We start from the raw sequence: 14,224 nt of genomic DNA, 5'->3' as shown, positions 1-14,224 counted from the left end.
TTAGTGGCCGGCAGTGACTCCCCTTCCTGCAGCAAGGACTTGCCTCTGGAACCCAGTGCAGATGCTGCAGTGTGCATCTGCCACAGCCCTTCTCCTCCAGCCCAGCCACCACCTCTCACAGGGACATCCAGGCTCCACATCATTTCAGCGTGCATATTTATCGCTTTCCCCCCACAAGACATGTATTTGAATTTACTCTTGGTAAACATAACCACAGGAGATGCGAATATGTGCCAGGGAAGCATAAATAACTCCACACAGATAGACACACACACAGAGACAGCAAACACAGACACAGTTCACCAAGGGAAACCAAGAAGTGCAGAGCACGCCCTGAGGCTGCCACCAGTCCCAATGGCTTTGCTCTCATCCACCGAGCCAAGAGGATTTCTTCTGCTCTTGCTTTGCAGCAGCTGGTGGGAGAATAAAGCTGGGGAGGAGGAGTCTAAAGTTGCAAATATCCCATGAAAGCATCATGGCAAGTCCTGGCTCTGCAGTTTCCTGCAATCAACTCCAAGGAATGGTTCCAGTTGTAGGAAGTTGCAAGTCTTTCACAGTGTGAAAGGGTGGAGGGGCACAGGGACCACCATGAGGGAGGAGCAGCAGGTCATCTTGCAATGTCCTAATCGCAGCCAGCCGATAAACCTTCATGTGGGAACATTGGGGCTAGATGCTCCACCTAGGTCCTCTTCTGCCCTCTCTAAGGTGCTGATTCTTCTTTAGCTGAGATTTATCTTCAACGGGACATCATGCGAACAAACTCTGCAACCAACAAGAAAAGACAGCCCTGAAGCAGAAGGCATCCATGGTCCCCGAGCTAGCTCTCATTCCCTGGAGACAGCATGCAGCCAGGGTGAAACTGAGAGTCCACACACTGCCAGCAGGTCTGTGCCGCTCTGTGACTGGCCCTGCAGAGCTCACACAAAATGGGCTTTAATTCTTGCATTAGATATGGTGATATGATCCCACCAGCAGGTCAATTCATTGCCTTGGACTCCTTTCCAGCTAGTGTACAGTCTTGTTTGCACAAGCAACTCCTTGCGAGACGCTAGTATTGTCTCCCTTCACTGTAACTTCAGGGAATCTGGATTTATAGTCTCAGGAACACAGTATGATTTCTTAGTAAGCTTGCCACTTCACAGAGACACCAGCATGGGAAAGCACTAGTATCTTGGTAGGTACCAGCATTTTTGTAGAGAAAAGTTTACTTTGATGGACTTCTTGTTTTTAAAGATACAGGTTAACTGTAAGGATACCCTGGATCTATTTCTTCACCACCCCGCAGCTTGTGAAGTCAATTACAATTGTTCAAATTGAGTGTAAATGCCATCAAATATAAATGTGTTTTCATTCTGCACTTGAATTGCTGAGTAACTAATAACTCTGCAAAGAGGAGGGCAGTGGAAATTACCCCCTTGACTTCTCCTTTTCCATTGATGGAGCTGTCCTTTGACAACTAAAGCAGTAACTCACAGAGAAAATGATACTGGGATAGCGTTTCATGTATTTTAGCTGTCTAACATAATTTAGCTGTGGGAAACAAGAAGAGCTACTGTCATGTAATCAGCCAGTGCATTAGAACAACTGCAGCTACCAGATACTTTCTAGGGAGACACTTCTACTTTTTTAGCATTTTCAGAGCCCTCAGAAGCTTCAGTAATCCTGAGGACTGAGACTCCTTGTCATGTAGGAGACCCAGGAATGCCTCTGAGCCAAAAAAATGTCGTCAGTTTTATTGTAATTCTGTAGCTCCCGTGCTTCACCCTTACTGCAAAGTGATGTCTGGATTTGCACTAGGAAAACAAGCAGCCTGCCATGCTCTTACACCTTCCAGCTCTTATATCTGCTTAGCTGTCTGATATCAATTACTTCCCTTGCCAGAAACCATGAGCTCTATTAATATTGCTCCTGCCATGGCTAATGGCAAGCATAGTAGCCCAAACACTGTTATTTGTCCAAATCCTTCTGGCATGAAAAGTGGGAGAAATGAGTTATGTCTAGGATTTAACATGACACCTCTAGATCAGGTATCTGCAGTCCTAGTGAGCACTGGTCTGGCATGTGACCATCTTCTGGCATAAAGGCACAGAAACAAATTCTCTATAAACCCAGATAACAAGGTGAGACAGAGGAAATGGAAGGTGCAATGCATTCTCCAAACCAATCCAGGCTCATCACAGCTCTTGCAATAGATTCAATAGAAAGGAAAACACCCCATAAAAAGAAGGCTGGCATAGCATGTGTGCACCAGTACCTGCTCCTCTGTGACAGGGCATATCTCTTACTATGGTAGAATTATGGAGAGACACCCAATTGAAACTGAGATGCAGCAAGAGATGATACACAAATGAACACTTCAGCTGAGAAATTTCCTGTGTGGGCCAATATTCTCCAATTTTGTCAGCTGACTAGGAAAAAAAAAAACATTTTGTTTGCTTTTTTCTCCATACTTCAGATACCTGGGCCCTGAGCATGAAAATTTTTCCTTCCACTTCTACCTCTGAGCTGAAATTCTGACTCATACCAGAGCAGATGGACAGGGAGCATTCATCCCTTCTCACCTTCAAAATCAACACGCCCATCTCCATTCAGATCCACGTCCTGGATGATCTCTTCAATATCCCGATGGCCCACCTGCTGCCCTAGAAGCTTCTTCATAGCTTCTCGCAGCTCACTGGTGCTAATCTCCCCATCACCATTGGTGTCAAACTGCAAGTACGTGAAAAATACCAGCAGGGAAACTACAGTTAATGGAAACGAATCTTGTTCTGGTTTGGATTTTGTATTGTCCTGCTCCTGAGTGCCCTATTTTTCCTGCATTCCTTTAGTGTCCCTCCTTTTCCTCCTTTGGGTCCCTTTTGGAACTAGTCTGTCTTTTCTCCTCAGAAACCCCTTGTAACCGCTGTGTCTGCATCAGCTTTCCTCTTCCTTGCCTCAAGGCTTCCCTTATCTTAGTGACTTTCTCTGCTCCTCCCTTCTTTCATGCCTGGCTTGACTTTTTCTCTGTCTTCCGCTGTGCTGCTCTCTCCTCCTCCTCTTCTCTTCCCCAGTGGGTCTTCTGTCTTTCCTGCCTCCTGTTGCTCACCTCTCTGGGGGGTACACGGTAGGGAGCACTCACCTCTCTGAAGGCATCACGGAGCTCTTTTACACCGATCATGTCTGCGGTTTCTGCTAGCAGCTTTGGTCCCATCAGCTCAACAAAATCTTCAAAATCCACATGGCCACCCACTTAGGACAAGATGAAAGATCATGTGTAAGAACTCCATATGTTAGCCAAGCCCAACACTCACTTTGCACTTCTGTGTGCTCCAGAGAGGGCTTGGTTCTCCAAGAAGCAAAGCACAGAAGGTGCAGGGCAGTGGAATGAAAAGCAGAGGCAGTTTTACACTCTTTGTATTTTCTGGATTGTGGGCTAGGCAGAATGAGCCCAAGCTACTCCATCCTAGGTTGCCATTTACTGTCAGGTCCTTATGGCATCACAAACTAGGTATTAGAGGCTCGATCATTCTCCTGCTTATAGCAACCCTCTGCTGCGCCTGTGCCAAAGGGTACAGCAAGGGCACAGCATGATGTTTCTGCATGGCCTGGGCAGTGCCCTGCAGCAGTGGTGGAGTCTTGCTCCATTAGTATGTCCAATTGTTTATTCACCATATTAATTCTTTTTCTTGTTTGTCTCCTATCAGCTGGCAGTAACACTCTGAAATTCCTAAGCACTTGTGTGCCAGGACTATCAGCTGCTTTTGTGTGTGACTGGTTGCGTATGTCACAACTGTTTTCCTTCCCTTGACCAAGTAACTTGTCCTTTTTACATAATCATGTGTCAGAAACATGTACCAAGTATCCTTTTTTCCCACTTGGCTGAGGGTAATACCCTGCACTGCCACAGATAAGAGGTGACAAAAAATGACAGTGAAAGACGAGGGGCATAAACACAGTCACAGTGAATCGGACACGTTTGTCACATTTTTCCATGACTCCAGCAGATGCCCCCATCTGACACTGCCAGCACAGCTCGCTCACAGCCCATCCCCAGGCACACAGCAGATCCATGAATACCAACCGCAGAGTGAACAGCCCATCCATCACCCATTCTGACCAAAGCATCTCCATCTTCCCAAGCTCTCTTCAGTCTGACACCATCTGACAACAGCTTCAATATGACAACACCCACAACCTGTGCGCCGATGTCTAACTGCCCACATCAAGGGCAGTTTTATACCTGACAGGATAAGCATGAAGGACAGCCCTTCAACACACTGTTCCCATACAGCACAGTCCATGCAGCCCCTCTGATAAGCAAGAAATAAAGGCATTGACTGCTAGGGACCACAAACAAACAGGATAGATGATAGGGAGCAAAAATGAGACCCAAAAAAAGAGGGGGAAAAAATCCAAAGGAAAAGAGACAGCATTTGACTGAGAGAGACGGAAGCAATGATGCAGGGTACAGCAACAACAGAGAGGTACAGCTAGGTGGACATTACTCACGGTTCATGTTGATCTGCTGGGAGAGCTCTATTAGCTCCATCTCAGTAGGCATGTAGCCCATGGTTCGCATGCAGTTCCCCAGGTCCCTGCAGTTAATAAACCCATCCTTGTCTTTATCAAACTCCTTAAAGGCTTCTCTTAATTCTGTGGGAGTGGATCAAAAAAAGAACAATATTGTCAGTGACAACTTGAAACACCTTTTTGAAGAAACCTCCCCAGAATCCGCAGCACTTTATGAGGCCAGACTCTCCAAGATACTCCGTTTTTTCCCAGCAGATCTCCCTGCAAAGAGGCAATGATTGGAGCAATGTTAAGCTCTTCTATCAGCAGCACTGCTGACCCATTCCTTACCAGAAAGCTTGCTTGGACTACAAGTGCCATGAACTGATCATTCCTAAACTGCACTCGCTAAAGAAATTGGAAGCAGTATGTTTTCCCAACTTTTACCCCTGCGTTATATTATAGAGTGCTCATTGTAGGGATTAGCAGATAAAACAGCTTCCCTGGAGCCATACTATTGTATCATGCTCCACAACACTTTCTGTGGGAGCTGGGGTGGACAGCAGTTCCCTGACAGCTAATATCCCATTACTTTACTTATTCTCCCACCCTGAAGAAGCTGGAATGGATGCAAATTCCTTCACAGTCAGCACTCCTGAAGTTTTACATATTATTTCTTTTTGCTGGGGCTGCCCGGAATTATTCTAGTAATCATCTCCATTGATTTGCCCCAAATTATTTTACCCCACGGGGACCAACATGGAAGGGCTGGCCGGTTGGTTTTCACTGAGCAGGGAGAAAGGTGACACAGAAGGAGCGCCAAATTTTACCTTCAATTTCTTCCGGACGCAGTTCTCTATCCTGCAAAAAGAGAACATACTATGTTCAAGCTTGCCACAAACATAGTTTCAGAATAGCACTTGTTGGTGCAAACAGTTCTGGGACAAGCCAGAAAGTGAGAGAAGAAACAAGAAGGTGATGACATGTTTAATACCGTCTACCTAGCAAGGCTTCCCAGCTCTCCTCCCCAACAGGAGGCGTGTTAGCCTACACGGTTCCCTGTGGAAGCTCCTTTCCATCTCATCTGCTGGACAGGAGGATGACAGGTGCTCCCCCAAAATAGAAGAGATCTGGGCCAGCACAGCCGTATGTGTTGCCTCCCCACCTGATGGTACTCTGAGCTTCATGAAGCTCCTACATCATTCCCCAGCACTGTCCTGGAGCAGAACTGGTCCTGCAGCAGTTATGCTCTCTTCTAGAACTCTGATCATATTTCCTACCGCAGCTTCCACTAAAACAGCCAGATCAAAACAGCTGGAAGCGGTCCCTGTAACCAGCAGATCTATACCATCATGTGCTTGGATTGCTGCTCGATCCCTGTCCTTCTGGCAGGACAGGGACAGCCATGAGCTCTCTTACAGCAAACATCCCAGTGCCATCTCCTATAGTCTGTCCCCACAAAAAGGTAGGAACTTCCCCCTTCCCCCCAGCCTCAACTCCATATACAAGCATTATGAAACCAGGCATGAAGGCAGACACACAACATATACGTCATCAAGGTCATCTACAAACAAAACAGGACAAGGATTCACCATGTTCAGGAAACACTGCAACTTCAAACATCCAATGTGAATTTCTTGGAAGAAGGGGGAGGATATAAAAGAGTATAGGAAAATTCCAACACTGCACCACGAAGAAGAGATGAGCATGGAAATGCACTGCTTCCTGGTTTAAATGCCCTTTCTAATTCCTCTCATGGCTCCCAGGCAAATCCAAAACATCTGAGAATTTGGAAACACAGAAACGCCATCTCTTTTGTTGTCTCACTCTTGGCTTTTCCCCTCAACCGTGGGGAGTTTCTCCTTGCCTTCCAGGTGTCCTCCAGCCTCACCATACGTCCCTGGAGATGGTGCCCTTGATCAGTTTGAGAAGGATGATCCTTTGCTATTTAACCACAGGCTCCTCTGGAAACTAATGGTGGCTGCTCAGAGTGCGTGGCAAACTAGGACACACACTGGTTTACGTCTATGCAAGAGTGGGCTGTGCCAGAGAAATGACCAGCTTGCCACTCATAACCTTCCCAGAGGCATCTCTGTGCTGGATGGAACTGTCAGAGAGCACTGGCTCTGCCGTTTCATCCTTCGCAGACCTGGTATTTTCAAACATGTCATCCCATTTGTTCCGCTTTCATCAACAGCAAGTAATAAAACAATTCAAACTCCTTAGACCGGATGCAGGAGGCATTATTGCCCTCCTTCCTTAGATAAAATAGCAGATGGAAACCACCCTTGATCAGTACCAACACCTTGTGCGCCTCATCCCATAGTTCACAAACATTAATGCCCGGAGATACTGCTGTGTGCCAACAGCCAGCTCGGTGCGGCAGCAGGTGCAGAGGTTTGATTATTACCGCCACGGTGCAAAGGGTGCCATGGCTCACCTGCAGTAACCGCTGTCTTGCGAGAGTGGCTGGGGTAGGACATAGGGCATCCTCCAGCGCAGTCATCACAAGACCATCCTCCTCCTCACTCACTGAAAACCATGTGGCAACCAACATGACTGACACATGTCAGAAATGGGGGCTTCAGCACTGGCTCTAAGTTTGCAGGGCTCTGAGCATATCTTTGCATATGCAGATTCTACCATCAGAGAGCCGCAGACTGTGAATGCAAAAGGAGGGGGAGGGTTCGTGTCCCTCCAAAAATCTGAGTCAAGCGATAACTACCGTCATGAAGAGGTTTTCTGTTTTAAATTTGAAAGAAGATCCCTAAAATGATAAAGGAGGAAAATTGCTTGGGAAGAAATGGGCTGAATCACTCTAAAGCTTTTGGAGAACATATGGAAAGAGGAATAAAACTGCTCAGAGAGTTTGGATCCTAGAAATGAGCAGAGGTGACCCTCAGAGAGTCCATTATAAGTAATGGTCTTACCCTCATTTATTTCTGTTCTATGCACAACAAATCCTGTTGGTCTAGAGAGTCAGTAAAAGTAAAGCTGTTTATCAGATGCCCTTATTCTACATCAGGGTAGTTAGAGACATCACTAATCCTATTTTGTAGACTTCTTCGGGTACTGTGACTTTCCAGGGCCTAAACAGGATGGATACCTGTCCAGCTGTGAGCCTTCCACTAGGAAGCTGGACCTATCTCCTACGACAGGTATCTCTGTGCATGCCAGCAAGTGTGCTTATCTGAGAAAATTATGTTTTGTGTTTTAGTGAACTGGCACAAGGAATGTGTGATCACTTAGTGCCTGAAGGTTAGGAAGAACAAAAGCTCTTTGATCAATAATGACAAATAATGGCTCTCTTGGTTTGCTAGTTGAAGAAGAGGTTTCAGAAATAAAGATCTAGGTGTACCCTACAGTTGTAGATTAACTACATCAAACCATGAGTAAAATAGAGATTTTTTACAGAGGCAAGAAAGCTCTGACTCCCAGGCAACTGGGGTGAGCTTTGTTTCAGCAGAAGAATATGGAACGCCCTGGGTGAATATCTGACAGACAACACACATATTCACTCATACGTACCCATAAAAGGTGTGTTAATCGTATGTTTGTGTATGTCTTTAAATTCATGTTACTGCAGGAATCGAATGTTCATGTGCAAAAATATGTTTTAGGTCTTGTAAAGATACAATACTGGGTGCACATTAATGTATATTTAACACATCCAGGTGTACACATTTGAATTTACATAAAAATATATATTGTCTTGTATATAAATGCATACATTAGATGCATATGAACACATAGTTACAAATAGGTGTGACTGATGGATGTGTTTTTGCTATTTATCTGTATGTGTATGGGTAACAGCATTTGGTAGTCTGGCTTTATTTGCAAATATGAGGACAGACTGATGTTCTTTGGTTTATTTGGCTGGGACTGCTGCGGTGTCAGACTGTGTATGATAGTGTACAAGAGATTGCATTTGGGTATCTGTGAGGAGGCAGATGCATGCTTATTTCTGCTGGTAATAGTGTGCCTACTGTGAGCTGATAGGAACAGTATCAAATATGGGCATCTCTGTGGGACAGCTTGTTCCCAATACAGATGCCCTGATTTACATTTAAGTGGCTATTTAGGCCTTAAATGCTAATCTGAGCCTCTGGGAATGAGATGTGGATGTCTTGCTGGAATAACACCTCTGAACACTGGACTCCTCCTGAGTCCATACCATTATGCCTACTTGAGCGTAGGCTTGGATCTATCTTCCACAGCTGCATTTTTAGAGTCCTCCTTTCTTGGTGTTTAGGCACAGGGATATCTCTGCACATCCTTCGGGTTAGACATTTGCCTGTGATCATATTTGCATTTGGAGCTGGAGCCGGGATGCTTGAGACCCAGGGCTGGGGGTTACAGAGCTCCACGCAGACAGAGCGTACGGGCAGCTCCACATCCCCGGCTCACATCCACATGTCTTTGTGCGTGTCTTGCCCGGCTGGGTGTAACTTACGTACAGGCTGCCTGTTTTCTGCGAAGCCCTTCCTCAGGAAGATGCATGCTGGCCCCAGCAGGTTGTGCATGACGGCGCAGTTCTGGGCCAGCACCATGAGCGGACCCTGGTACTCGCAAGACGACGGCCCCTCTTCGCTCGTCTGGACAGCCTTATAGCACGTCTTCTCCTCATGGCGGATCTTCCCAGCCAACCAGCAGCAAGCAAACAACACAACAGAGGATGTTACCTCCCCGTCTTGCCCAGCCGTTCCTCTGAAGTTTTACTGAACCGCCTCGCAGAGACATTATTGCTAAATTTCCTTCATCTGGTCCACACTGCGTCCCCCCCACCGGTCTATTAGGATTTGTACAGAAGCAGTAAGTCCAGGAGTTCACTTTCAAAAGCTGATAAAAGTACAACCAACCAGGAGAATTTCGCTTTGAAATGACATCAAACTCTCAGCACTGCTCACATCTACCCAGACACAGCCCAAAGGGCCACGCTCCCACTATCAGCCCCGCAGTTAACAATCCTTTCAATGATCTGCAAAGGACTAGCACCCCCAACCTAACAGTACGTGTGCCAGCCTGTGCCCAGGGCGAAGCTGCTGGCAGAGCTGCACGGCCAGGGCATCCCCTGGAGACCAGGCAGAGCCTGCACAAAGACCCTGCATTATGCTCCGCATTGCATTTCAGCAACACAGCATCACACGCTTTATAATATTATTAGAAGGCCGTTTACAGCATCAGGTGGCTCTGCCAACTGCAGGTTCACACTCCCCGTGCCACTTCTAATTAGTTACATCCTCAGGGTCTCAGGCAGTTACTGCACTGCCCTCTTCTAATCACTGACAGTCCCAAAGTGGAGATCAGGCACGGGCACAACATTTTTGTCTGTTTGCATTTGCACATTTTCCTAAGTGCACACGTCCTGCTAAGCTAGGGCTCCAGAACACAATCCAGCACTGGATTTTATAAGGAGGCACTGCTTTCCTTTTATAGAAATGCATTTCCCTGGCTCTGCAAGAAAACTCTTATCCTGATATTCCCATGCAGCTATAAAAAGCCCACACAACCCACAGGACCCTTGGTTTTATAGAATAAACATTAATCATACATCAGATTCTTCTTCAGGAATGATTCTACTTTTACAGCCGGTGTTCCCAGGGGTGATCAGAGAAGCTCTGTCAATTGTCATTGTCTCTATTAACCCTTTCCTTAAAGCCTGAGGTGCTTTTTCAGGTTAAAAGACCAGATACACACACACGCCCCGTTCACACTTGTCCAAGCCTATTGTATCTACTTGCTGTGTCTGCCATGTGCTATTATATTGCACACATGGTTTGTAGTGTGCGATATTGTATACAGTCTTACACCAATCTGCTCATGTATAATGTCATGTGAATATCAAACACCAAAACAAAAACAACTCAAAAAGCAAGCCGTGGAGAAAGAAAATTATGAAGCAGAAAAGTATTTTCGTTGCAGTCATGGACGAGGAAAAAACCTGTCTGTGGTTAAATCTGACACATATGACACTTGTCCTAAAAAACCTGAAAGATGAGCATCCGTCCACAAATGGCATATTACTCGCTCAGCTAAATGTCAAAGCATCTGTGTTGAACTGTACAGCTTCATGATATCAGAGCAATGTATTTTCAAAATTATCAGCTTTGTTTCTTGGCACATTTTCCAGTTTAATAGACCAAATAATATGAATCACTTAAAATAGCCTTCATCAGTTCTGTGTTTAATTCCACTGAAGCCACGTGAAAGATTGAAGGGCCCACAGCCCCTAATCCTTGTTTTCTGACCCTTCCAGTCAACAGAGTTTATTACCAAGCCACAGAGAAGTACCAGAGAATGGTCATCCCATTATTTTCCTGTGCAGATAGATTGCCAGTTTGATGAAACAGCTGCCAAGAGCCACTGAGGATCCTGACCAGACAACCTGCCACAGTGCCAGGATGACAAGGTGCACAGCTTAGCGAGACCCCAACAGGGGATCCCTGCCCCACTCTGCTGCTGCAGGCAGGATTTATGGCATTTGATGTTCCCTCTGCCAGCAGCTCCCCAGGTTTCTCCTGCAAGTATCCCCACAAGTCCTACATCCTGGCAGAGCTGGGAAGGGAGCTGTGATATGGGTACACAGCAAAGCAACATCAGTCACCTGTTACAGGGTAATCAGCAGCATGTGTGACAAGAAAAATGCAAGGACAGGACTGGGGAGATCAGGCTTTCCCCTGTCCCTTCCCCGAGCAAAGAACAACTATCCTTCCTGGCTGAGTTCGGATTGCAGAGAGGGAAGAGACCAGGATGATTTAGAGATGGTCGCAGTGATGGTGAAGGGTGGCAAAGGAAGGGACCTGGATGCCAAAGCTTTTCCTTTCTGCACAGCAGAAGCACAACAGGATTCACCTCATTTTCCTGCCTGCGTCTCAGAGGGACTTTGCAGAGCGGCAAGCCCAGAGGGGCCTCTTCATCTCAACTGCAGTGCCTCTCAGAGGGAACTGCAGCCCAGCTGGCTGCTGGGATCACTGGGAGGAAACTGTGACAGTGGGAAAGTGAAGCTGCCAACAACAGACATTGTGGAGGCAAAGCCTGAGCATTGCCACCAAAACAGGCAAGGTACCCTCACTTTAGCCAGTCCCAGACCAAGCCAGCCAGTTCCTGGGAGTGACTCCCAAATTTCGTGTTGAAATCATGTACTCAAGAGATCAGTCTGTCACGCAAGAGCAACTTTTTCACACGTTGTCTACAGTTCCTCCTCTTTACCGTTTCAGCAAAATGCATTGCCCAAGGTAAAATCTGAGAAAAAAACCCCAGGGTCATAAACCAGCCAAGTGAAGTTGTTTAACGTTAAGACTGATCTGCAAAGTCTCCTCTGTGATCATTTGTGTTGTGATAAAAAGAACAGCAGAGCCCCAGGACCTGTGAGGATGAGTGCCCGAGGCCTTAATTCACGGCTAGCTGAAGCGACGTCTAAGACATTTTCTAATTCAGCTTTGCAACTTTCTCCTTTAGTCCTGCCATCCCAGGCCTTCTAACTAAGCACAAAGTACATTATTCGAAGCAGCTTTTAGGAATGAAAGCATAAATTACTTAAAAGACTGACGACACAGAGCTTATAAGTTCTTGAATCCATTTTGATTCAAACAGCCTGGCCACACGTCAGAATTTAATTGCAATCGCCTTGATCATGTTGAGCACAGCTGCAGCCTTTTATTGTAAGTTGGAGGCAACCTACAAGCAACCAAGTTGGCTTTTCATATGTGCAACATTTGGGTAAACCTCAACTACTTCTGCCTCTCCCTGAAGGTCACCCTGACCTAGGGACTGGTCTCAGCACTGTCTAACTGCTTGGTGATGAATTCCCTCCTCCTGGTATCCCAGCTCCCCCGCAGCAGCACTGTGCCATTACTGGCTTTGTTTACAGCAGCCCAGATAACAAGCAAACTGTGTTTCTACACAGAAGAGGCAAATCTCTGTCCAGAAGAAACTCCTTGCTAGGGAGGCCCTCTCCCAGCAGCTCCCTCCCAGAGGAGCTTTGCCAGGTGGCAAAGTCTCTTGGGTGGAGCATCCTGATGGCAGTGGCATTTCACTGTCGGCAAGGTCTCCACACAGGTAGCTCCTCATTGCAATACTTTGGATGCTTAGCATAACTTTTTCATTTACGAGGAGTGAACTGCATAGCTTTTTGCTGAGTTATAGATTTGCAGCAATGCTAAGTGAGAACCGTGCAGCTGACAGGTACACAGTGCTGCAAGACACTGACATCAGCCAAACAAGAAATATTTCTGGGGCACGTCATTCCCATTTCAATCTAGTCCCTAATAGCAGAATCGTTCCTGAATCTAATTCATGCTGGGATCACTGTAAAACACAGTGATCTGCACAGAGCAGACCGCAGGCTGAAGCCTAACAGATACACATGGCGGCTCGCAGATGAAGTCCAGCTGGGCCCAAGCATGTAGACACATGGGCCATACTGATGTGCAACATGATGCATGAACACACAGCCATTGCCCAGTGTGTCCAGTCACAAACAGAGGCATGGACAATCAGATAACAGAGAAAAACATGCTTCTGTACCCAAACACGTAACAACAAAACTAGATGTGTGCATACACAAGGATGGATATACATAAAAATACACACATGTCTACATACAGACTTCTGCGAGGACATCCACTAGTAGGTATACACACACAGAGGACCACACAGGCAGGGATACGTATGTGATGCACACAAATTCCCCCTCTATACACTCACAACAAACATTGCACATCTGCTCATGCACTTCAGGATGCGTACGTAGAGACATAAGGAGCTAAGGACACACACATACTTCAAATGGGTTCATTAGGTGTGCATATCCTTGCACACTAACAGGAATATGTACAGACACATGACCATGCACACATACATGAATATATGTCCCTACAGAAACGACATACATAACTAGACTCATGCAGATACCTCTCAACTGAAGCACATGCGCACACACACACACATGCGCACACACACACAGACAAACTCACACATATACACATACATTAAGATTCCTGTAGAGAAGACATGTGCCAGCATACTGCGCACATCGACAAGCACAAGCTTGCACATACCCAGAGGACACCTATACACAAACACATGGAGCAGGACACAAGCCTACTCATGTGCATGCATACGCACACATTTATTTACACATGTTATGTCTCTCAGCATCCCGGGCTCTAACGGCTGCACTTGCATGAGCAGCTCTTACAAAAAAAGTCTGGTGAAGAAAGATGAACCCTTTATACACACCTCTGTGTTTCTCCCACCTCCCATTCCCATCTGCCCACGACGTCACCCATCCCAAGAAGCAGGGCTGGAAATGCACAATGCACTTTGATTCAGGGAACATACCTTTTTTGAGAGATTTCTCAGTGGAGACTTCACACAGTTGCCCATAATATGCTGAGTCTGCCTTTCCGGTGGACTTGGTTATAAAGGAACTGAAGCAATTGATCCCATTAAAGGTATTCCTTGGGAGCAAAGCAAGAAAGGCAGCGCCAGGCAAATCCAAACAGCTACTGGCTGCTGGGGCTTCCCTCTTCAGGGAGCTTTTTCTCTCTCTGCCTCTCTCTCTCCGTGTTTTTACTTTATGTTCACTTTCTTGAAGAGATGAAGCAGGAAGGAGAGGGAGGGGAGAGAAACAGACAGAAAGAGAGGGAGAGAGAGGGAGAGAGAGAGAGTGAGAAGGGGAGAGAGAGGGAGGCGGATGTATAATCTACATCAGATTAATGTTCAAATCCCT

General features: G+C 46.3%; 1 protein-coding gene across 2 annotated transcripts; it reads right to left on the bottom strand.

Moving 5' to 3' along the window:
- Positions 1–637: 637 nt before the first annotated feature.
- Positions 638–13,889, bottom strand: CABP1 (calcium binding protein 1; the record flags this gene model as incomplete). 2 transcript variants are annotated; one of them, XM_082491402.1, is made up of 7 exons in its annotated part: positions 638–762; positions 2,562–2,709; positions 3,119–3,228; positions 4,489–4,632; positions 5,319–5,349; positions 8,949–9,125; positions 13,834–13,889. In XM_082491402.1, 7 exons carry the CDS (start codon positions 13,876–13,878, stop codon positions 737–739), a joined length of 681 nt encoding a protein of 226 aa, XP_082347528.1. In that variant the 3' UTR covers positions 638–736. The 2 variants fall into 2 exon arrangements, with proteins under 2 accessions (XP_082347528.1, XP_082347529.1); XM_082491403.1 differs by lacking the exon at positions 8,949–9,125 and having other exon boundaries at positions 13,834–13,878.
- Positions 13,890–14,224: the final 335 nt, after the last annotated feature.

The sequence above is a fragment of the Vanellus vanellus genome, assembly GCF_965231255.1.
Source record: "Vanellus vanellus genome assembly, chromosome: 16".
NCBI classification, from domain to species: domain Eukaryota; kingdom Metazoa; phylum Chordata; class Aves; order Charadriiformes; family Charadriidae; genus Vanellus; species Vanellus vanellus.
Note: the sequence above shows the minus strand (reverse complement) of the source record. Positions and strands in the feature narration are given on the sequence as shown.